This window comes from Triturus cristatus, chromosome 11 (assembly GCF_964204655.1).
Source record: "Triturus cristatus chromosome 11, aTriCri1.1, whole genome shotgun sequence".
Lineage (NCBI taxonomy): Eukaryota > Metazoa > Chordata > Amphibia > Caudata > Salamandridae > Triturus > Triturus cristatus.
The window spans coordinates 369091895-369118088 of NC_140594.1; the positions used below are offsets into that span (position 1 = coordinate 369091895).

Here is a 26194-nt window from a genome sequence, read left to right on the forward strand (position 1 = left end):
TGTATCAGGACAATTATATCATGTAAGGAGACCAGGGCTTCATCTGGCCCCTGGCGGGTGTCGGAGACTGATTGATCTTGAGGGTCTTGCATGCTTTCAGTCCCCTTGGTCTGGGCAAATTTATCTATCTTCGTTTGTTGGGACCCTTTCATGGCTTTCCCACCTGTCATTCTGTAAAGGTGGTGGTACAGGCCTGAAGGGGGAAGGAGGGGAGCGGGAGTATTCACCGCTGCCTGCCCGTTGGGCCCAATGCATGCAACGCGGCCTCTCGGGTTATTGGGTTATCCCCCCGCATGATGCCCTCCTGTCGGATTAGCACTTAAGTATTTGGCTCCGCTAGCACCTGATCATGGTGTTATTGGTTCGGCAGGATAGCGTGTCGTTTATGAGGGAGAGGAGACAAGGCTGTACCAGCCCCACACCCCCTGGGCGTCTGGACCATGTGTTCACTTATGGAGAGCACAGGTATGTTCGTGGCGACAATGGATATGGCAGGTACCGCTCTCTTTTGATGGAGTATACTCTGTTCAATAGGTGTTCCGCCAATGTCAGGATTTTCAAGCTGAGTGCGAGCAGCCTCTCCACCGTATCACCAAATAGGGTAGGCCATCAGGGTCTGTAGCTCAACTGTTGTTGCGGGGATTCTACTCATGCACAGAACTATGTACAGGAAACCAGGACCTCATTGAATTGTGGTGTACCAAAAAATTCACCTCAGTACCCAGAACCCCTATCCGACTAGCATCAGTGTCTCATTCGTTCTCCGTACTACAGCGAAGCTACCAATGATTAGACAACCCAGAACAAGCAACTTAGGGTACTCTCAGGAATGGTGGGAATCAAGAACACTCTTTTGTTTTTATTCTCATACCAGTCCACAACGTGAGTAATCAGAGACACGGAGAAGTTTAAAATGTTTATTTTTAACTACGTGCTCTAAGATGCAGTATTTTGGCTAACATAAGCAGGCAAATGATTAGAACTAAAACAATCAGCATTGTTACAATTCCATAAAACACAAAGGGAGAAATCATATTACAATAATAGAGGTAACAGGTCTTATAGCGCCTAGTGTACAAAACCTCCCCTTGCTAGGAGCTAGGTTTTATAATAATAGAAGGTCTCTAGGTTTGAACGGGGAACCCCATACCTCCAAGATCAGTTGAGGCGCATCACATCAGAGGATCAGCAACACTCTCTGTAGATGGAAAGGTTTTCTCCAAGTGCCAGAATCATGCATGCAATGCAATATTAAAGACACTCGAGTTTCAGATATTTTTAGCTGTGTGCGTGTTGTGTCTAGAGCGTGGGCCGACCAACCTGAATCAACAGCATACATTGTTATTTGACCTTAAAGACTTCTGCACACAGTGTACAGACTGAGGTCGCGGTGTAAGTCTAAGTCTAGGGATGTGAAAAACAGACCGTTCTCGTGTGAAGAAAAGCAAGCAGTTTAACTTACAATAACAGTTACACATAGTGTCGTGTGCAAAAGCGGCAAGGTGTCAAAATGGCGTTTAACTTCTAGTACACTTATGCTAACATAGCAATGTGTGCAAGCAGAACCCTGTCTTCACTACACCCTCCCCTGATCGGACCCCGAACAAAAGGGAAGCAATTTAGGAACGCAGAGTTCAAGTTCGAGTGAGACAGAACCAAGTTCATAATTTGTCAAACCAGATAATTTGGAAGTGATAAGTTCGAAGTTGTGAGGTAAATCAAAATTTTAAAAAACCACGAAGGGGTGGTATACTGCCCATCATTGAGAGAGAAAGGAAGAGAGAAAAAAATATGAGATTATTATTTTTTTTTTAAACCGTACGCATTGAAGAAGGACAAGCGCCAATTTAATCCATCAGCGTATAGGCACAGTATGTTGCAACAGCCTCCAAGAGGAAGTCATTGTTATTCTCAGTAAAGGATTCAGCCATCCAATTCAATAAAGTAAACGAACATACATGTTCTTCGATAGCCGGAGCCTCTAGCACCATCAGAGGACAACTTGCGTGTTCTTCGAGGTAACTTTGTGCCAGGAAGTCATGTGCCCCTGCACATATATCTCAATTCCCTAGAACTCCATGCGCAGCCGCGCAGGCCATAATCCCGATACCAGAACAGTCCAACTCATGAGTCACTAAAGGACACATCAGTCGATCATAATCTGGGGCAGGAGACATCGCATTGGAGAGGCAAAAATCCAAAGCTAATTCAAAGGAACAATCCAGGCAATGGAAGACAGGTTGCACACAAGTAAAGTATGAGAACCGGAGGATAATCCATAGGCTACACTCAAAGTGGCCAGAGGTAGTGTTACATAGTATTCAAGCATCCGGTTGCGAAACTCGAACAGCCGGGGTAGGCTGCCTTGTGACACAGATTGTGCAGCCATTTCGGAGCAAACAAATCAACAGCAGCACACCGGCAGCCAAGGTGAGAATTAATGGTAACCCGCCGAAGATGCTGGAAAAAATAGAATGAAAAAACGCCAGTATCACACCAAATATTGTTAGGATCGAGGTCACAAGGCCGGAGCCCACAATTTTGAAAAAATGCACCAAGCCAGTTGTTGACGAGGCATTGAATATAGTGTGAATCAGAGCACCGAAATGTAGTAGCAGATCAGTATTTAAAAGCGCATGCACCTCGGTGCGGGTGTTAGCTATGTGAAGGACAAATGTTTCACGAGAAGAAGTTAGGGTGACCTCTTTTTGGGACAATAGAGCCCTTATTCTGCTTATCTTGTTGAACTCTGCTTTCAAGGTTGGTATGGAAGGCCAGATGGATATGTCGAGTCTCCCATGGGGGGGGGCAGGAAAAGCACATTTTTACAGCAAACTACACGTTGGGAGACAGTTACAATGTACGGAATCCCTGCTAGCATCCCGCAGCATGCTTAATTATTTTAAAGCATATAACTACCGTTAGCCAGTAGCGTGAAAGTGGGTGTTATAGCTGACACTGGATTTCCTTTTTAAATGCAAGCTAATTTCGGGGCTTGGGTGTTACACGCGCCGTGAAATTGTATATTTTTGCACGCTAATGAGTGATCAGGTGTAGAAGTGCACTCCTCGCCCTTCAAATAAACTTCTTTACCCTCTCTCAGGCACCTGTATGTGAATGGGAGTGACAAAACTTCATGGAGAAAAGCGCTACCCAACAGTTCATATCTGCCTAAGGCGTAGTGTTTCATACATGAACTGAACTTAAACAAGGGAAAAGGTAGTGTTATTAACCCATGAATGAGCCATACAGCCAAGTTAGATTCGGCCACAGAAAATGGTAAAGGTTCCAACTTTTCAATGTGCAATAGCGAATATGTTGCATCCTTCATGGACATGAACTGTTGTTTTTCAGTCAGGTTAAACGGTAAAGACAGAGATGAGGTATTCATGTAGTCCCAAGGAACTTTCCCAGATTTCAATGTTTGTAAAGTCCACGCAAACTGCATTATAGAACACAATTGATTTTGACCATGGTATAAAACAGACACTTCATCCTGTACAATATCCACAACAGATGAAACAATATTATCTAATGTGTAAATTCTGGAAGAAAGAGTATTAATGCTATTATCAACGACAGCAAGCACTTTTTCTAAATTAGCTTGATCAATAGCCCTTAATCTAGAAGCAGCCTCAATTTGAGATAATTTCCAAACTTCTTTATACACAGCATATACCCATCTTTTGGACCTGCATCTTACAGGGCCTTTAACAAAGTCATTCAAATCAACATCGTCAGTCAATTGGGACAAATGAAGTTTAACTCACGCTAAGGTGGAATGTTTAAGCCAGTTTAGACATAATTTGCCTACTGAATAGGTAGTAACAGAATGGGAGTTTTCAAAACGGGTGTCCACCCTAACCTTTGTTGCCAGACCCAGAAAACGATGTTGGCATGAATCCAAACTTTTTCACCATAATAACCAACCACGGGGACCAAGCTGGAAATATTGAAGGAGGTATTAGTAATTAGGGACTGCAATTATTCAACGGACATATCTGTGTGATTGTCCCATGTAGGATAAGCACACAGATCAGGAATGGCAGGGGCATTCATTTTTTTTTAGAAGTAGCCAATCCAAAGCAAGTAGTTTGTGAAATAGTAGAATTCAAAAACAACATATGATTAGGGATAAGGCACGCACGACGTAAAGCTTCTATGCCTTGCACCTGCCAGCTTTTAGAACCCCAAACAGATTTAAGATCAATTGTATCTTTCCACAGCTCATAGCCCCCTATTGCTAATTAATCCATAAAGGACTTTGAATACAGTAATTTAGTGTGTGTGAGTCTAACTTTGAAAGCGGAATGATTATTCATTTTTAAATAAATGGCTTCAGGATTGGAACGACTAAAATCAGTAAAATATGTAAATTATTTCAATAGAGTTTTCGAACTACCTTCAATGGGAGCTGGGCAGTGTTCCCATTGTGTATTATCAACCACATTTCTAAATGTATTTACTTTATGCTGGAAATGATTGCCATAGTGTTGTTAACAAAAGAACTGCATAATTCGCTGAGTCTAAGTACAAATCTTCAGCCTCAAATACAGCGTAATATTTCAAATCAGAAAAAAGAGCCTCGACGGCTTGGACATCCCAATCATCAGAGCAAATGTTTTGTTTCACAACATCCCCCATAGAAACACGAAGTAAATTGGGGACATTGATCACCTCTGTTGGTCCATGAATTTGAAATTTTAGAGCATCCCATACAATCCCATCTAACACAGGCCAGGCAGTGATATTGACAAAAGTCTGGTCCCTCTTCATGATGTGTGATGAGGATTGGGGTGCCAAAGTTCCATCAATTAATCTAATTGCAGATCTTTTGGTAAGATAATGTCCATTTACTAGACGAAAAAAGACAACCACAAATCCAATTGACATGAACAAAAAAATTGAGATGAGCACCAACCAAATGTAAATCCAAGGGGGAATTTAAAAAAGTCTTTTAAACAAAACAGCAACATTTGAAATTTTCGACGGGCACTCGATGTTGTATAGTTAGTGTCAAATGAAAAACGTGACTGGTCAACTGCACTTCTCTGCACAGCAGGCAATGACACATCTGTGGGATAGGTATACTCAGTATCATCATGGTGACCACCATCCGGTGGATTCAATAATGGATTAGTAACTGTATGCATCTCGATGACAATGTCAGGCCTGTTCGTATTTGCCGAGGCCGAAAAAGAATTTCTCAGCATTGCTGGACAAGAGACCCCTGGAGTCATACTAAGAAGAATCGGCCAGTTGTTGCAGCTTGACATTGTCAATGGAGATGTACCTGTTATCTTTGCGACCAGGAAGTGGCGGTACAATGACTGTTCTTGTACCCTGCACGCCAAGCACTGGAACAGGTGCACGATAAGAGGAGCTGAACTCCTTCTTGTTCTCCACCTTCTCACAGACCAGGTCACCGACTCGAGGTAGCCAGCCAACTACCGGAATCTGAAGTGCAGCATCAGTTGTGGATGGCAAATGTTCCTTTCCAAGACTATTTCGAGTCTCTGGTAGGTTCTGTAACACAGCAGAATGATCATCTATGTCAAAGGGTGCGCCCGACGCCGCCATGTCTAGACCATCAAGCTCCGGGACAAACATTTTCATGCCAAAGAGCATTTCGTATGGGTTCCGCCCACCCAGAGACCTTCTAGGGAGTTTATTAAGTGCATGTTGTACGCTATACAAATGGGCTAACCAGTTCCTGCCAGTACCTAAAACCCTAGCTGTCAAGGATTGCTTTAAGTCACGGTTCATTCGCTCCACAACCGAATTGCCCTCAGGCCGGTATGGAGACGGAAATTTGCCCTGCACCCCTCAAGACCTCATGGCTTCTTTGTACGCCTTAGAGGCGCACGCCAGACCTTGGTCAGAATGGGTGTGCCACATGCAAAAATTCCCACAAAGACACGCAAATCCCTGATGACAGTTCAAGCATCAGCGCTGCGTTGTGGCCAAACCCATAGAAAGCGTGTGCATAAATCCACTGTAATTAAGATGAACTTATACGCAGTATCAGAGGAGAAAGGACCGCAGTGATCTAAATAAACACACCCAAGATATGTACAACTGTGTTTGAGGTGGACGCGTAGCAGTCGAAGGCTTAATCTGCTGGAAAATGTCACAAGTAAGGACATAATCACAAGTCTGTTTATACATCTGCGCCACCAGTAACGTTGCTGCAAGATAGTGACAGTCGCTGAAACGCCTGCATGAGACGAGGCAATGCCTTCGTGAGCGGCTGTTATCAAGGAAAGCCTGCGGTCCGCGTTGGGAATCAATCTGTCACCAACGTCGTTAATTCTCACATAGGGAACTTTATCAGGACTTAAATGATAAGAGCATTTAGAAGGGAAACCTCTAGGGTAATTATCTCCCTTCTCTGTTGCAGCAATAGCTGCCAAGATGTCATCATTAATCTTACTTTTGGATCTTGTAACTGCTGCTACTAAATATGTTGCCACTGCTTTTTTCGCTACTTCATCAGCTAAACTGTTACCAACAACGTGTACTCCTACGCGCTGGTGACCAAGAGTATGAATTACATTCACGAGAGGCAGACGCTCTTTAAGTTCTGCAACTCGAACCCAAAGCATTTTATGTTTGATTGTGCTACCTTTGGAATCACGATATTCATTCTGAGTCCAAAAGAATAAATTTTCATTGAAAGACTGTACACAGTAGTAAGAGTCACTTACAGTAAGAGTAGTCACACGGGGATCACCAAAGTTTAGTGCAAGCACCAGAGCACGTAGCTCTGCCAACTGGCCGGTACAGTCCCCTAATGTCTGCATATGCACGACATCGGACTTGAATTCGCCATTCACCATGGTACCTACCACTATTGCGCAGGCCGCTGAATAAGCATGCTTTGATCCTGTCGCAGGTTGCGCCGAACCGTCAGAGTAAATGATACAATGGTAATCCTCAAGCGGGCGCATGGACTGAGGAGCAGGATGAACAAATTCATACTGCAATTAAGTACTCCTGAGTTTGCAATGAGGAATCAAAGATAAACATGACATCCGGAGATGTCAAGGAAGTGGCCTATTGTATCCAACGTGGATGCAAAGCTTTAGAATTCGGTACACTAGCTCTCGTCATAGCCTCAAGGACAGGATATGGTGTGACAATCAACATGCGTTTTCCCTGCGAGAGCGCTGTTTCTTTTAGAATCGCCATCTGCACTGCACTCAATACTTTTTCGACAGAGGAAAAGCGCATTTCAGCTGAAGTGTACAAGTGTGACTTGTAAGCAATAGGGACTGTGTCTCCCTCATTGAATGTTAAATACGTGAAACCCACTGCGCCTGGCACAATTCTTATTACCAGGTTTGTGTGGTTGTCACGTGTCAGTAAGTATTTAGATTTAAGAAGATCAGACTGCAAAATTGCAGTATAGCTGAATGTTCTGGAAGCCAGCAAGATTTGGTAAAAGTAGGTTGTATCAAGGCATATAGCAGCTTGATATGCTGGGCATAATCGAGAATGTAAATACGCCCGAAATAAAAAAAACAGCAAAGATTGTAGTTTTTTCAGAGTTGTTGGAGCGCGCATACATGTGCATTTCTCCAGGAAGTGAGGTGCTAAACCTCGTACTTCGTTGTTGAGCTCATAGCCCAAAAACAACACTGTGTACTCTGCAATGTGTGATTTCGCAAAGTTAAATTTGTAACCGAAGTGCGCAAACATGACAATGATGCGGTCAACGTGACACAGATGCGTCCATAATTCGTCATCTGTGAGATAAATATCATCAACATACGAGTATGCATCAGGGTCAATGCTCTCTAACAGAGAGACAACACAAGCGGCAAAGACGCCCAGGCTGTTTTTATAGCCCATGGCTAATCTCTTAAACTGTTTTTGTTTGCCGCCAGAAGTAAAGGCTGTCCATTGACTACTAATAGAGGACAGGTTATGACTATAAAAGCCATTACAAATGTCAAGTCTGGTCTTAAACCTTTTTCTTACGAGAATATCAACCAGGGCAGAACTATGGGTATTCTGTACCGCGCACGTCCGACAATGAGAGTTCAAATGCCGATAATCCAAAACTAGGCGGTACGACCCATCAGGTTTGGTTACAGTGAAAAGAGGATTATTCATGGGTGACACCCGTTTCAATTACACCTTGATATTCCAATTGATCAAGGATTTCTGCAACGGGAGCTTTCGCTTCTCGACGCCTGGGATATTGGGGTTGTGGCTGTGGCATTGACCGCAATGGAATCTCATGTCTGGACGAAAGTTTAACCCATCCGACCTGAGTATGGTACAACGCCGGTGCAAGCACCTGAGCCCACTCTTCTGCAAAGCTCTGCACCTGCTCCTTTGGCACAGTGTGTGCGAAAGAGGGGAGGATTACTTCCTCCTCTCTCGGAGCGGCCAAAACGAAAGGTGGGGGCCAGTCCGCCTCCGCTAACAAAATGTCATATGTAGAGGTCAGATTTTCCCCAAAAAACCCTCTTATTGTACGCTGTATGTCACCTTCAATTAAAAGGACTATTTCATATAGTCTGTCAGGAGGAGTCACTCTAGTGTCAGCAGTTTCTGCTGTAATTAACGTGTCAGTTGCTGTCGCCTTCAGATACGGACGCAGTGCTTGCTGCACTATTGTAACCTCCACTGCGCTGTCTAGCAGCGTTAGCGCCCATGTCAGGTTCCGAAGCTGTGTTCTCACCGTCTGTGGCATACCTTGTGGTTTAATGCAGAAACTTTCTTTTTCTGAAACGAAGGGCATTGACGTGGAAAGTCGTCCTGCTTGCCTTTACCATCAGCCAGGCAGGGCGGCTCACGTCCTTGCGGGGCATCCCGTCCTCTGCCGCGTTCTCCTCCACCGGCTTGTGTGACCGATGTTTCCTGTCGATGTTTCCTGTGAAGAACGAGGAGGACGTTGATCAGGAACCTGAAATCTATCAGGAGACCTAATTCTCGCGCTATCGCGCAACTCATATGTGTGCTCAGTAGACACTGGTATTGGTGATGCTGGACGTGACCCTTGTTTTTGCTTCCCCAGTTTTTTATTTTTCCAATTTTCTTTAGGAAAAACTGGACGGTCGTCTTTAGTAGACTTAACCGTCTGAGTTTGCGGTTGATCTGCTACTTTAGCAAAAGGCTTAACACCCAAACTATTGCGGCCAATGATCCCATAAGCCTCCGCAATAATCTTCGGTAACTGCCGGGGTTTATCGGCGACGAGGCGTAACTCATTTGACACTTGAAAGTTAACCGCATCTCCCTTGACGTTAGCAAGGATGAGATCAGCAACTACGTCAAACACTCCGACAAGCCTCATACCCAACTCGACCGCCACCCCTGGACCGTGCTCATCCTAAACACGCTTAATCACAGAGGGCAGTACAGTCATAGACGGTGTGCCAAAGCACTTCGCATAGACTGCTGCAAATACTTTACCCCAGTTCTCACAATCCGTCACCTCAGGTACTAAGTCTTTCTGCAAACTAATCGTCAGAATCCTGTGTTTTTCCACATGAGTTCTATTAGGAAATACTGCTTCCAGCTGATCAAATTTCTCAGCAAGCCAATAAGGCATATCGTCCTTATTTTGGGGGTGCTTACCCATTACCGAATTAACCATGACGGGACTAATAGAAATCCAGGCCGGTCCAACTGGTTGCGTTGCAACCCCAGGTGCCCCCACCTGGAGGTTGCGTGAGACGTATTGCACTAAAGCCCTGTGTACCGCAATCAAGGCGGCATGTAGCTGACGTACGTCGTCCACTGGGGCTTGCAAATAACGTGGATGTGGTGTGAACCTGGCAAAGACTGGCCAAGTGGTCCCAGGGATAGACAAGGAGAGTAACCGAACCGGAGTTACGGCGTGGGGGAGAGCGCCATTAAACCAAATACGATGCTGCCATGCCGAAATCGGAATCTCCTGTGTCCTATATGGTGTGTAATTCGCAGGTATCACAGAGGGAGTGTAAGTATGGAATGTTTCATCATCCACATTTACTGCAAAAAATGTAACCCAAGAGTGGAAAAGCTCAAAGGGGAACGCTGCATCGGCACTCACCACAAAGATTACTGACATACCATCGTCGGGCACCCCAAATTGCGTCAGATGACACCAGAGCGCTGCGCGACTATGCGGTGCTATATTATTATCACCCATAAGGACACAGAGAAGAAAAACAAGCTACATGAAATGTAGCACAAAAAGGGTAGTAATTCAAAATGCAAACCTTTTTAATTGTCAAGTCTGAATGAACCTATAATTTATCCATATAGGTAGGTTAATCCGACACTTCTGTCAACCGGAAACAGGAGTGAGGGTGTTGTGGACAAATATAAGCACTACTACTAAAGCGTCTCAAATACAAGACCAAACGTTAGGTACGCCATGATGCGGGGATTCTGCTCATGCACAGGAAACCAGGACCTCAGTGAATTGTGGTGTTCCAAAAAACTCACCTCAATACTCAGAACTCCTATCCGACTAGCATCAGTGTCTCATTCGTGCTCCGTACTACAGCAAAGCTACCAATGATTAGACAAACCAGAACAAGCGACTTAGGGTACTCTCAGGAATGGTGGGACTCAAGAACACTCTTTCATTTTTATTCTCATACCAGTCCACAACGTGAGTAATCAGAGACACGGAGAAGTTTAAAATGTTTATTTTTAACTACGTACTCTAAGATGCAGTATTTTGGCTAACATAAGCAGGCAAAAGATTAGAACTAAAACAATCAGCACTGTTACAATTCCATAAAACACAAAGGGAGAAATCATATTAAAATGATAGTGGAAACAAGTCTTATAGCGCCTTGTGTACCACCCTCCCCTTGCTAGGAGCTAGATTTTATAATAATAGAAGGTCTCTAGGTTTGAACGGGGAACCCCATACCTCCAAGATCAGTTGAGGTGAATCAAATCACAGGATCAGCAACGCTCTCTGCAGATGGAAAGGTTTTCTCCAAGTGCCAGAATTATGCATGCACTGCAATATTAAAGGCACCCGAGTTTCAGATATTTGCAGCTGTATGCGTGTTGTGTCTAGAGCATGGGTCGATCAACCTGAATCAACAGAATACATTGTTATTTGACCTTGAAGACTTCTGCACACAGTGTACAGACTGAGGTCGCGGTGTAAGTCTAGGGATGTGAAAAACAGACCGTTCTCATGTGAAGAAAAGCAAGCAGTTTAACTTACAATAACAGTTACATGTAGTGTCGTGTGCAAAAGCGGCAAGGTGTCAAAATGGCGTTTAACTTCTAGTACGCTTATGCTAACATAGCAATGTTTGCAAGCAGAACCCTGTCTTCACTACACTGTGTTCAGAGGCCCCCTGCAGGTTCATCCGGTATAGGATATCAGTACCAGGCAGGTGGTGTTTTTTCCCTTTTCTTCAGATGTGGGTGGGGGGGAGAGTGAGGGAGCAAACAGGTCAGCTCCCAGTTGATGCCAGTCCTCCTGGGGCTGTGCAAGCAGCTCCCCACACCGTTACCCCGGGTCTCGCTTACTCATAGGGCCTGCAAAGTCATCTCCACGCCGCTACTCGGCTCCAGCGGGATCTCTGTGCAGCAGGGACTCAGTCACATCTCTTCTTCACCGCAGGAGGGGGGCAGGCAACACTGCCTCTGATTCCCCTCGCAGTTGTTGCCCAATGATCAGTGCTTATTCCAAAAGGGGAACACCACGTGACAGGTCCCCTGCCGGCCGAAGCCAATGTAGGCCTTGGCGTCACTGAGGCCTCCAGGCGGTCACGTCTCTCCTCCCCTTGCCGAGAACGCAAACCAGCTACAGACGGGCGGCACCCATGCGCAACAACAGACCGTCATCAGCCGCAGTCCGGGGTTATTGGTGCTTGGATTCTTGACGGATATGCTGGGGATTATGGTGGCGAGTCTTGGAGCCGCTTCGCTTAGTTTCCATCTCCGTCGGCTGTTGGCCACGCCCACCAACATTTATATGTTTTAACACACTACTCCAACTGACCACTTTCTAGGATGAGCCCTAGTCAGTTGAAATGACAATTGTCTTGATATGTTCCTTGGCTGCCTGCTATTTTGCAGTAAAACACTGTTTAGACTTGAGCTTTCTAAGTGTATTAATTTTATACACTGATTCTCATGCATTCTATAACACAAATACATTCCTCTTGTCCATACAATAACCTTGGACCATACCACCATGTCAGCATCCAACCTAGAATATGATAAACGTTCCTAGCTCCTCATTATGGCTCTGGATTTCAGCCCTTGGGATGAACTAAAATTCTCTGTTATTCCAATAACCTCCAACAAACCTAGACTCACACCTCACCTAAAAAAAAACCCTTTTTATATTTTTTTCATAATAAACAATCTAAGGTTTTCACTATGATTCAAGACCTGGTCTCTAGTCTTGATATATAAATAGTAACAATACCAGAAGAACTACTTACTATGGCTTTAGACTTTGCTTCAGCCATAATAGCAGGCCTTGTATAATAATAGCAAAATTCACTGTGGTCATACCAAGTCTTTTGAGCCAGCCTCTAGGTCCAAATCACTTCTGTTCTTTTAAAAAATGTGGCGGGCCTTGGGGCTGCTCTAGTGCTCAGTTCGAAGCCTGAATCAGTTTCTCCAATGGCTCTAAGTCCCTCAAGGTCTGCATAAGGCCTTGTACATTGATAATAAATTGCACTGGGCCTTTACCATGGTTCAAAAAACAGACAAATGCACTGATTAAGAATTAGTCCTTGTATAAAAAAACATGTCCAGATCTTTACCTTGGCTTAAATGGGTGGCTGAACATCAGTCCCTGTATATAAACTGCTGGATAAACTTTATCAGCTTAATTTGGTTTTCTGTGGAAGTGAAGGTCTCCGAGAGGCAAAGTGTTTCCAAACCAGAACTCTTGGGGCTCTCCCTCAATACCTGAAATAATGGGGAGAGAGAGAGTGTGTTAGAGATGTGGTACCTACCTAAATTGACTGTAACCCAAAAAATGTACCGGCTAAATACTATAAGTTCTAACACCAGATCAATACTTGGTGTCATGACAGCTCAGCACAAACAGAATGCTATAATAAAATATATATAAAATATTTTATTCACCAAGAACATGTTTGTCTTGCAAGTCCTCTGTATGTTCAATATAGACTAATTTGTATATACAAAATCCAATGTTACACTTGGTAAAACACAAATCTACATAAAAATATTATATTTGAGTAATAACAGTTGTATCTCTGCTCACGCCAGCAATGTTTTAAAACCGTCACAGGGCGGCAAGTGTAGAGCTTTTAATTTTTTTTTCACATAGTGCATCTTCAAGCAAAATAATGATATTCAAGAAAAAAGATACTTAGCTGTTACTGCAGTTCTCCAGGGTTGATATCTTTCATAGATTCACATGCTTCAATCATTCCCCATCGTCGAGCAGTGAGTTCCACAGTATAATTACAACAGCGGCAAGCTCAAATTTCCTTAGACTTACAGTGAAAACATATGTTATACTAACTGCTTCACATCATTAGAAATGACTGCAAGTTCAACCAAACAATGCGCTTAAGGCAAACTGATCTCAACTCACCCAGAGGCCACCATAACTCAGATTTCAAAGCACAGGTGTAAAAGGATACAGTGGAGGGGAAGTAGCTTCGTATGTGAACCTATAAACAATGTCAATACTGGAGAACTGCAGTTACAGGTAAGTAACTTGTTGCTTTTCCAGTATTTAATCTTTCATTGAGTCTCATGCTTGGATTAGAATAAGATGATGTGTTCAAAGTTCTGGCACATAGTGGCCAGCTAGCACAGTCGGTTGGGAGATCTTACGCTGGATAACTCTACGCACATATACATTCCCAATTATATTTACAGTAATGGGCTTGGATTGCTAGGCGGACCGAGACTTACCGTGTTTGGAGACTGGAGAATGAACAAGGGAGTTACTTGTGCCCTGTTTGCTTACGAGTCCAGGAATTGTGTCTTCCAGGGGGCAGGTAAGAAGCAGAGTTGCAACCTCACTTCGACTAGACCGCCATAAAGCTGCCCCTTGCGCTTTAGTGCAGTCAACGTGGGCAGCACTAGTACAGGCGGACTGCGCCAAAGCTAAAGAGAGCTGGGTCGAGTAGTGTAGGAGCACAGAGTGAGGATCTGGATGACGGAGAAGGGGAGCCAGATGCAGGAATGCTGCACTGGAGAGACCTTGACTACAAAGAGAATGGAGGTGGAGGGGAGAGAAATGAGCTGAGCTCTGGCTGTGCCCCAGTGCCAAAGGGTGGAGCAAAAGGAGCAGACGGGGGTACAGAATAGGAGCTAAGGAGCTTGAGCAGTAAGAGCAGCAGTACAGGTGGAAGGCAGGGTTTGATTCCAACGGAAACTTCCATAGCCGCCACGTACAATTTAAATGGGGATGGTAAAGCAACCACAACCTCTCTGCTGAATGAGAAATATAAGCAGTAGACAACTAAACGCAAGGTGCAGAGAGAAAAAATAGGACTGAATAAGCTAGTCTGAAAAATATTGGTAGGATAACGCCCACACTTAGAGCCTTTTTTGGGGGATATCGGATAAATCGGGGGCAATGGAATTCCAGTTCCCAATAACCATGGCAGAAGGCCCAACAAAAGGGGGAGCTTAGGGGTATGTCCACTGAGAATAGGTATAAGGTGTTTCAGAGGGCTGGAGTTGAGGGGAAAAAAGTGATAGGTCAAAGTCGGTTCGGTTCAGCAAGCTTTATTCGGTATATACAACAACCATAGAAGCAACAAAACATGTATATACAGACAGTTAAATTTCATTACTAAAAACATGTATAGCTACACAGAAGACAATCCAATTAATTATCACAATAAAATCAGTTGAGAATTAAAATGCTTTTTCTCACATACATTGATTTTAAAATGAATGACACAACATAAAAAACATATCTCTGTATGATTTAGTGCAATTAATAGGTTCAAAACAGCATTAGTTGTGCTTACATTGTGTTTCTTGAACAATGGCTTTAAGTAGAAACTTCTGAAATTCCGATAAAAATCACAAAAAAGGAGAAAGTGCATAGTGCTCTGTTTGGAATACTCATCGCATGGGCATAGGCTTACAGGTCTATTTTTCATTTTGGGAAAGGCAACTAAATGATGGACGATTCCTAATCTCAACCTTATTAATACAAAGTGGTGCGAATATTTAGTTACTAGAGACAGATAGCCTTGAAAACCGCCACTGTCTTCAATTGTTTTGTAAAACAGAAATGTAGTTTGCTTCCCCACTGTTCTCATACGGGTCTCATTTTTATGGGCCAAGAATATACCCTTTGTTTCCTGCTCAGACAAACCTATCGCATGTGCCGGATTTTTATGGATCTTAATCTTAAATAACTGGTTATATAGATCCATAACATATTTGATCCAGGGGATAGATAGACTATTGTCCAGTTGTAAACAATCCTGGAGAATTTTTGGGGGTGAATTTTGTCTCATTCTTGGCCCAAATGGATCTCCAAAGTATTAGCGGTCGCTTAGTGATCATGTCTGATAAATATCTAATTCCCACTTCTTGATGTATTATCTCTGTAGATGCAGACTGGGGCAGACATAACAAGCGTTTTAAGAAGGAATTTTCTTCCTGTTGTAATGCAAAGCTTGTAGTGTTTGTAATGTGGCCTCATACCCCAGCGCCATATAATGCAATGGAAGCACTTCTGGCCTTATAAATATCCATCATATCCTTGATACAGTGTTCTCCCCGTTTGGATGCATTCTAGTAAGGGCATTAATTAATTCTTGTGACCAGTCACCCTTGCGTGAAAAAGTTATTCCCAGGTAGCAGAAATTGTTAACTGTTTCCACCCTGGTGCTGTCTATAAAAAGTTTTTTAATTTCTTGGGTTTTAAGCCAAATACCATAGTGAATGTTTTTAATTTGTTAATTAACAACTTTCTACTAATAATAAAAGCTCTAAACTTATCAGTCGCTGTAAGTTAACCGGGGTTCTAGATAGGAGCACCGCGCATCCTCTGTATAAAGCTGAACCGGTATAGCTTGACCTGCAACTTAGGGTGCATCCACCTGCACTGATTTAAGTACTGTGTCAACCTCATTTATAAATAAAGTAAAAAGCAATGGAACTAGAACACAGCCTTGGTGGATGCCGCGTTTGACCTCGAAATTTGGGGTGCACTTACCACACTGACCATAACTGACTCGAGATGTTAGTCTCTCATACAGTCTTGCCAGAAAAAAGATAATAGATTCTGGGGCTCCCAGATTAAGCAAACTGGCCAAAGAATAGAATGGTTGACGAGATCAAAAGCACCACTAAGGCCTGCAAAACATAAATACTGGCTCACTTGTTTTGCGCACATATATTTACCTATTAGAAGCTCTAAATTAATACATTGCTCTGTCATACCTAGCCCCCTTCTAAAACCATATTGTACTGGTGATGAAATCTCATTCTCAGTGACCCACTCCTCTAATCTCACCAATAAGACTCTACTCATCACTTTTACCGAGGAGTCTAGAAGTGAAATGGGGAGGTAATTTTTACCTTCCGATTTATTCCCTTTTTTGTAAATAGGAACAATAACAGATTGACCCCATGTGGGTGGTATGCCCTCAGTCACTGCTATGTTAAAAAGTCTAGTAAGTATGGGGCCCCATAGAGCTGAGAATGTTTTATAAACATCTATAGGAACGCCGTCGGGCCGGGGGCTTTTCCTCAATTACTGCCATTTAATCCCAGCCTAACCTCATCAAGAGTAATGTTTAAAGGTATTATTGGCCACTTACCATGTAGTGGACTACGGGGACTAAAAGCATCACAAACAGGTGGGTTAAAAATACCAGAGAAATGTAATACCCATTCTTCGCAGCTGACGTGAGACAATTCCCGGAAAGAATCATTTTTCAAGAAAGGTGAATTAACAATTTCCCAGATAAGCTTATTATTAGATGTATCCGCTGCCACGGGACAATTTGTCCCATGCTAGCTCTTGGAGCTTTTTTTCCGCTTCGTGAGCACTAATTTATAGTTAAATCTTAAGTTTTTGATTAGCTCTGAATTTCTAGGTCAAATACTGAGAGCCTGTTTCAATTGTTTGGAAGCTTGGGTACAAGTATGTTTAAACCATCCCTTGTTTTGTATAGTTTTGTCCCTGGGGGGGGGGGGGGGCTGTCAATATCTCTTCAATGGTGCTGTTAATTTTTCTAAAACTGGTTAACAACATGGAGGGGTTAGCGTCTTCATTAAGGCAATATGTAATCTCTATATCACATTTTTTACAATATCGTATATTACTTTCTTCGGGTCTACCCCTTCCCACTTTATTCAGGTTCCATTTGGTCTAAACGGGGCAATGTTACCAATAACAGTGTGTAGAGATGCAAATTTGTTACCCCACACCAATATTGACATTATAATGCAGTTATCGTCACTAAGTAACAACTGTGCAATCCTAGGTGTAGGGCACATTTGTGCAATACTTGTAGAAATTAGCACATGATCAATCACTGAATTTGCATTCCTGCCATTAAAGGTTGGTATCACATCCCCATTAGAATCTCGTGCACATTGCAACAATAGGTCAAAGTCACTTGTCACAATCAGCTAGTAAATAGCAGGGGAAGGAGAGACCTGAGATGAGTAGCATCTAAACAGGGGTGGACCATGGGGAAAAAAAATCCCCGGTAGAGGAGGATCTTCAGAGTATGTTGAGAGCCCAGAGTACAGAAATTAAAGTTGATTTCACAACATCACAGTAAAACCAGAAGAAAATAGAAATGTTGGAAAGGAAGCTGGCCAGTTTAACTCGGCAAGCAAACGTTTTAAAGAGTATGGTCAGAGACCTAAAAGACTCGGTGGGTAATAGTGAAGAGATTGCTATACTTATGCAACAAGACAGAGAATTTCAGGAGAAGCTAGAAAGAATTGAGAATAATGTTACAAGAAATAATATTTGAATGGAGCTACCGACACTGGTGAGCCTCTGACTACTGCGCCCTAGCCGGAACACCTGCTCGCGTGCAGCAGGTGTCTGACGGCCCGGCATTGTGTGTGTGGCGTGCGGGGTCAGTGGCCGGCCTGCTGTGCCTAATTGCGAAACGCTTCAGCCGCTGGTTCTCTTCGTCAGGCTGATCTGGGGCCCGCGACGCACACGCCTCGCTCCCTGCAACTCACTAGCAGTGGCCGGACACACCGAGTGCTGCGGCTGCTCCGGACTGTGTGACTAGCCGACAGCGCGACCTGTATTGCTCTACGGGCGTTGGAGGACTCGTGGACCCACCACCCGTCCCTACTCACAACCGGAGTGATGAGCGTGCTTCAGCTTCAAATTGAACAGCCATACGAGCGCAGAGACTCAAGGAATTGGTACAGTGCATTTGCTTCCCGTAAGTTTACCCACCAACACAGTGAGTAAATTGTGTGAACATCGCGCCTTGGTCTGTGGAGGGGCCTGATTGCTGATGCTGGGTCTGACAAATTGGATTGCTAGAGACCCGCTATCCGCCCATACTTGGACGTCCTGGGGAGCTGGGTTCCTACCGCATCTGCACTGATTGACATTTTTCATTTCTGCTTCGGTTTTGTGGCGCTTCAACATTTTAGTGCGCTACTGCTGCGTTGCCTGTTCTGCCACTCATTGTATTGTCTCACAAGTAAGGCATTACGGTGAGCGCCCTGGACCGACATGTCCTTGGAACTGTGAATGATTGACATTATTTCCCAGAGGGCCCCCACTTTTGAGGTCGTTCTGTATCCCCATTGGTCTAACATTGTCAGAGCCTTAAGTTGCGCCAAGCTAGTACACCAATTCCCGTCCTAGTGGGAGAAAGCAGGTGCTCCCCTTATAAACTAGGATATGGGAAAACATACTCCTCAATCTTATAGAATCAGTACCAGACAGAAAGCGCAACCCCGTACCCCAATGGAAAAGCACACTGCCATAGATAAAATGCTGCAGCAGGCCATTGGTGCAGTAACTAATGAAATCTCACGAACAGAGAGACGCCTATCGATAACGCCAATATTACCCTCTATTTCGGTAGCTTCGGAACCAGGTACACCTAGGGAAATTCAACAACTAGATGACATATATAATTCTCGTGCAACGGCAACTCAAAGCAGCGATAACATCAAAGCAAGGGGGAGATCAGGGGGGAGATATTGAAAATAATACACCCAAGACTAAAAAGACCCAAAAGAAAAGCAAAACTAATACAGGCAAAAAACGTTCATGCAAAATCCCGGTCGTATCATCTGGGAGCTCCACTAACGACTGTACATCCGACTTAAGTAACAAGGATGGGAGGAATTCCCCTGACTGGGTTATAGAGATGGTAAATGATCTCAATGCTTATATAGACTTTGCAATCTCAAATAGTTTAGACAAAGTGATGAGTAAAATCAACTCATTATCATCACTAGTAGATTCCTGGGGCACTAAACTACCATCCAGTTTCCAAGGGGTTCAGTGTGCCAAAGATACGGCCCCAAGGGTAGTACCCGAGCAGCCAACTAAAGCAACGACGGCTTTGATTAATCCATCTATCTTTCCCCACCCTCATTCCGACAGGTCTACAGACTAGTCGGGTGGAGACACACATAGAACTAAGAAATAAAGTATCACACTGGTTAAATAACAACAGACCCCTTCCACCCTGGGTGCACAGTGAAATTATCCACGTGCGTAGGGTCAGCTGGGTAGGCCAGCGGCAGAAAGACATCCAGGGGGATTGTATTCTGATTAACTTTAGGGACAGACGAACGGTCCAGCATATCTTTGGACGGTCTACTCTGTCGATAAGTAAAAAAATCCAGACACTACCACTCAGCTATTTCTACCCACAGGGCACTTTCGAAGAGAGGATGAGCCTGATACACAAAAAATGGGAACTAAGGGCCCACCTAGGGGAATCACAGCAAGGCGGCTAGGTTAGCGACACTACATCATGCTTCAATATCCCTGTAAGCAATAGATTTAGCCCCCTTGATCTGGTAGATTGACAAACTCCCACAAATGGCAATGGGGATTGTGCAGGCGATTTACATGCAATAGTCTATGGGGGTGGTGGCTGTAGGTTTAGAACTCACCATTCATCCATATATAATAACCCAATCACCGCAAAAATGAACACAGGTTCTGATATAGGGAAAAATTAGACTGTCTATACCACCTTATCATTAAGGCAGGGGGACCTGCTTAAAGATAATCCAGCCAAGGTTCTAGTGGAGGATTGTAGGGGCCGGACTCAAAACGCAACTAGGAACATCGGAGCACATGGTGTGGGGAAGGATGGACTATCAAAGGCTCACCCATTTTGCTTGGGGACACAGCAAGCAATTGATCCGATAGTTCCATCTTCAGATCTCCGGATAAAGACCCAGGACGTTAGCCAGACGGGCAATAACCCCCTTGGAGCTTTATGCTCCCCCATAATTAAAGTGCAGGAATTGTCCAGTAAAGTAGGGGATAGTCTAGTCTGAAGATCTTATCTTGGAATCTAGCAGGTGTTAAACACAAATTATCCCGCTTAGACTGGGGAGGTTTTATAGATAACCATGACATCTGCTTCTTTCAGGAGACCTGGGACACGGAGGAATATCATAGGATGGGATTTGCATCGTTTAGCATTCTGGCCACCTCCGGTGGAAGGGGTAGACCGCCGGGCAGCCTAATTATCTGGTTGGGCACGCATATTGGGGCGCAAGTTGAGTTGATAACTTTGCCAACGAATGATATTTTATGTGTTTTGTTGACATTTCCCACTAAGCTCAAACTAGCTCTCATTAACATATATTCCAGACCTGTAAGCTATAGACAGGAATCTGCGGTCTTGGACAATCTGGGATGTTTTCTATCAACTCTAGACCCAGATACGATGTTGATTGTAGGGGGCGACTTCAACTGTCAGTTTGAGCCACTTACTGATCTGAATTTAGGTGAGCCCTCAGAAGAAGACCGTCACTGGTCTATACCCGAACCTCAAATGACCCCCATAAAAATTTGGACACCGCTGGCCATCCAACTTCACTCATTGACTCTGGCATACTCCCTCAGGGCCTGTAATGGGAGAACAAAATCTGACCAACCGGCCCAGCATACATTTAATAGGGAAGGCCAATCATCTCTTCAGGTACTTGAGAGACAGGACAGTGACCACAATGCTCTGGTACTGTCCTTGAACCCAGAGAGCATGGGCATCTCTATCCCTCTATCTCCACCTAGTATTGGGGATAACCAACTGTTGCTCTAAAATAACAGACGAAGGGTTAGGTGGTGCCATATACAACAATCGCCAACAAAGTTGGCTAAAGTATATGAGCTGGCGATACTTCTGATAGAGGAAATGGGGGAACTAGGCCAAATGGAGGTCTGCTATGGGACCCAGAAGAGGGCAGCTGAAATTCATGAGCAGCTGGTTGCTAAGCTGATTGAGATAGTCTACCCAACTGCAACACATATAGGAGTTAAACATAACACCAACTCCTGGTTTAACGCCATCTGCCGCAAAGCAAAGAAGGATTTAATAGCTGCAGTCAAGGCAAAGGATAAAATTCGAATTAAATGTCTCCGGGGAATATACAAAGGGACCCTAAAAAGGGAAAAGAAAAATTGGGAAACCGAGAAGTGGGAGGCACTTAGGATTGCCCTGAAGGATAGAGACTTGAAATCATTTTGGGCCCTAGTAAGTGTGGGAAACAAGGAAGGACAATCAGCCCGGGAGCCCAATATACCGCCAGAAGCCTGGGAGAGGCATTTTGAGGCCCTTTATGCCAGGGAGGAATTGGTGGGTGCCAATATAGCCTCTTTGGATTCTCTGCATGAGTCTTACCCAGAAGGATTGTGCGATATTACTTTGACCTAAGTTTGGAATGCTATTAACAGACTACGCCCTAACAAAGCCCCCGGCTTAGATAAACTCCCAGGGGAGCTTTTTCATATGGAACCAAAAATTTGGACTCCCTATCTATGTGCTTTATTTAATGCCATCATGAGGGGTATGGCCCCGCCAGATTCCTGGTGTGGGGCCGAGATTGTTCCCATTTATAAAAAAGGTTGCCCACTTCTACCGCCAAATTACAGGCTCATCAGCCTTATTGATATTCCACAAAAACTGATGAGCAGGGTCCTTCTTTATAGCATCCAAAGCTGGATAGAGGAGGAAGGAATCTTGAGCTCCTACCAAGCCGGCTTCAGATCAAACATCTCAACTGTGGACCAGATATTTAGGCTACAATTGCTGTTCTGGAAAACAGCTAAGATGGAGGGTGGCAGCCTCTATCTTATTTTTGTTGATCTGAAGTCGGCTTTCAATTTGGTTCCTAGGGGGAAACTCTAGGGATTCCGCCCTATCTCCTTAAAGTCCTGGTGAGGCTACATATAGGGACCTATGCGCAAGTAAGAAGCGGGAAACATGGGAAATTATCTGCGCGCTTCCCTGTCAAAAAGGGGGTACGCCAGGGATGTGTCCTTGCCCCAACCCTATTTTGTCTTTATATCAATGGGCTCATTGACCAACTTAATAACATTAAGGATAATGATTCCCCGAAATTGGGTTTGGGGAAGATACCCGCGCTGATGTTTGTGGATGACACCTTGTTGATGTCTAAAACTCCATCAGGCAGCCAACGCATTTTGGATGGATTTGCCGAGTTTTGTATTAAGCAGGGCTTGGAGATCAATCTAACCAAGACAAAATACATGATCATCAACCCCTCCAAAATTACTCAGCCAAGTCCCTCTCTTGACGGTACACCCCTGGAAAGGGTGAGGACATTTGATTACTTGGGTATTACCTTATCAGAAGATTTTACATGGGAACCCCAAATGGTTAAGGCCAGACTTAAATTATCACAGACGGTAGGTGGGATAATGAAATTCAATAGGTCAACCACATATAGGTCAGTGGCACCTGCAGTAGAAATATATAAAGCCCAGGCAAGAGGGGCTGCTCTATATGGGGCTGAAATGTGGGGACATATGTCTGCTGCCAACCTCGCAAAAATTGAGAACAACTTTATGAGACAGATTGTAGGTCTCCCAACCAGTACCCCTTTAGTTCCCCTTTGTTTGGACTTGGGCTTGCTGCCCATAAATGAAGAAATTGCCCTGAGGCCCATTACATTTTTGCGTAGGGTGTGGGCGACCCCAGAACTTTCTGACTACAGAGACGAGCTGAGGGAGATCCTTACTATTAAAACCACAAAAGGAGTTTCCGTGGTTACTGTACATCAAGGATCTCTTGGCTAGGCTAGGTAGGCTGGATCTCTGGCTAACCCCAGAGATATCATGCCGATCAACATCTAGACAAGACCTAGTGCACCTCTATAGACAGGTTAACTTGCTGGCCATCCAGGGGAGTGCCATCGGGGGTTCGATGACTGCTGAGTTTTTGCTAGTTAAGGCTGAATATAGGAAAGAAGAGTTCCTGGACTTGATTTATCCCTTGCAGGCCAGGTAACTCTATATGCAATTTAGAGTGGGGAATCTCCCTCTAAATGCCCTTACTAGCAAATGGGCACTAGAGAATAAGAGGACCTGTCCTGCATGCACCCATAGGGAAGAGTCTGAAATACATGTATTATTTTTTTGCCCGGCATACATCTTCCCACGCAAACGCTGGATAATACCAATATGTCGCAATCTTGGGTTTAGGCTACATTTAGAGGCCTTTAGGATACTAAAACGCGATACCCATCCCCCAATAGTTTTTGCCGTCTCTCGATTTTTAAATTCGATGTGGTATTTACGCAGGGGCCTCATAAAGTGACATGTGAATCTCTGTATACACTGCATACATTTTTAATCCTGATCTAGGCTTTTTAACTTTTTTGAGTGTTTTTATCCTATTTTATGACACTTTTTAATTTTGAGCCATTTTCTGTTCTTAAGACCTATATGTTGAATATAATATGTCCCTTTGACATGCGATGAATTAGCTAAATGAGGCTCTTTTTACATCGTAGATATAGCAAGGTCACGTGTTATAAATGATGGATTCTCTGCATAGTCCATCCTGCAGTATCCTTAGATTTATGTAGTCCTTGGCGTCTGATCATCTATGTATACTACAAAGAAATTTTGACAGCATCCATATTTGTATAAATCTTTCTGTAATGATTTTTATAATTAATGATTATGTTTTTGGATAACCAAAATTTACACTATTTTTTATGCAACTGGCGGCAGTTTCTGCTTGTTTGTAGTGAAATTGTACACTGTAGTATTTTTCTATTCTGTGCTTTTATGGTCTTTGACCGAAATAAAGTTATTTAAGTAAGTAATATTAAATGTTCCAGAAGAGGAAGATCTTAATGTTTATGACAGGCCATTCCGCTGAAGGATGAATCATGAGACTTCATGGCAGATGACAAATTTCTGAGAGTTCATAGAGATCCCTATAAAAGTAATCCTACTAGGAAGAGGCTAAGGAAAATATTGGTAAATTCTTTGACCTCCAAGATAGAATAGAGGATGTTAGCATTTGTACTCAGGCAGAAGCATTTGCAAGCATGTTATTTCACGTTCAGTATCAGATCTGACATATACCAGATGACACAGGACAGACATTAAGAACTGAGGAAGAGAATGGAGGAACTCATAAAACTAGGGACCATTGTCGAAACGAAACTCCACGTAATGCTTATGATAATGTGGAATAATAAAATGCTACAACCAAAGAAGAACGAGTTTGCTACCTACTTTACTCCTGTCTCAAAGACCAGTTACTCATAATCTTTAAGGCTGAAGTGCCTTGGAAGCCACAGGGTATTTTAAAAGAACCTTCACTCACCAACCTTGTTGGTTGCATGCTTCATAATTCACCTGGAGATGGTCCATTGCTGCACTGCTTCTCCTTTTTTCGCTGAGGCGAACCCAACAAAGAGTTGTTCATCCACCAGGTGTTCTCTGGTGCGGTCGATGTAAAATGAAAACGCTCTTTTTGGGTACAGGCGATTGAGTCTCTCCTCCTCTTCACTGCCACCAAGAGCAACGTACGCACAGGACATAAGCCACCCTCCTCACCACCATGGCAATGAAGCCTCTTCCACCACAGCCACAGTAGGAGGAGAGACTAGGCCACTGTTAGAAGAGGTGTCCAGACCACTGGCATCCGCCAGTTCCTCTTACAAGTTATCCTTGGCCAACAGCTCTTCCATGGAGTTGGGATAAACATAAGGATTCTCAGATATGCCCCAACTGTATTGCCCACAGGGCTGGTCAGTAAAGGGAGGCGCTATCTCCGATTCAGAACTCATGGCCCAGTTTGCGGAGGAGTCGATGTTGAATGATGCTGGTCCAGCTTCACATTGGAGTCAGGTGTAGTGATGGGGTCAGGGGTGCCGGGAACAGCACCCAGACTCGCATGCGGCGCCGATCCAAATATGGATCCGCCAACAGAAATCCAGTTAAGGCCCCTGCCAAACGAGTGGGGGAATCGAAGGAGCTCCAGAGGGAGGGGCCGACCGGCTCAAATTTGAGGTGTATGGCCTAATAATTCGTTTTTTTTAGCTGAGCAGGTTACTACGTCAAATTCTGGGAGGTACGGAGTGGACCAAGACTCAGGCTCCACGGCTAACAGGTGTGAGCGGGGCCTACATTTTTGGCGTTGTTCCTGCGCCTTATTTGATAATTTGGACCGGTTTAGTGAATTTGAAGTGTGTTTCAACTTCTTTGAAGTATTTTTCTAGTGGTACTTAGCTGGCTGTGATTTTGAGTGCGATGACAACCAGCAAGAACTACATTGAGAGCAGGCTAGAGACCTTCCTCATGACCGTGACCTGCAGCAATACGGAGATGACCGGTGACGGGCCACTAGGAGCTCCGGGCACACTCCTGGACATGCCTATACAGTCTGGGCAGACTTTAGAGTTGTGACCCGGCTCCAGCCACTTCAAACCTACCAGGTGAGAGCCTGTCACAGACATCTGCCTGTGATAGGTCACAGCGTTTAAACCCCACTGGATTCCTCCCTCCCCCCCCGAAATTGTGGGTACTGTCTTTTAAACAATGAACGAAGAAAGAGGGGGAATACAGAGGGGTGAAGGAAAGCCATACCTTACATGCATAGGAGTGTCAAATGCAACCGTTACATAAGAAAAGAGACCACAGCGAATACAGTGTCCATGTTAGCACTCAACAGGCAGGGAGGAGGATACAGGTCAATCAGGAGGGGGCTCCCCAAGGCACGGGGCAGGACTCCAGAGGGGTATGCTCACAAAC

The 26194-nt window shown here is 44.1% G+C and overlaps 1 protein-coding gene across 9 annotated transcripts in view; it reads right to left on the reverse strand.

The window, feature by feature from the left end:
* GPAT2 (glycerol-3-phosphate acyltransferase 2, mitochondrial) overlaps nucleotides 1-26194 on the reverse strand; it is a 1263238-nt gene that overhangs the window by 55866 nt on the left and 1181178 nt on the right. For all 9 annotated transcript variants that reach the window (XM_085634201.1, XM_085634205.1, XM_085634208.1 and 6 more), the window contains one exon: nucleotides 12750-12897. In XM_085634201.1, coding sequence (XP_085490327.1) covers nucleotides 12775-12897 — 123 coding nt within the window. In that variant the 3' untranslated portion in view covers nucleotides 12750-12774. The remainder of the gene's footprint in view (nucleotides 1-12749; nucleotides 12898-26194) is intronic.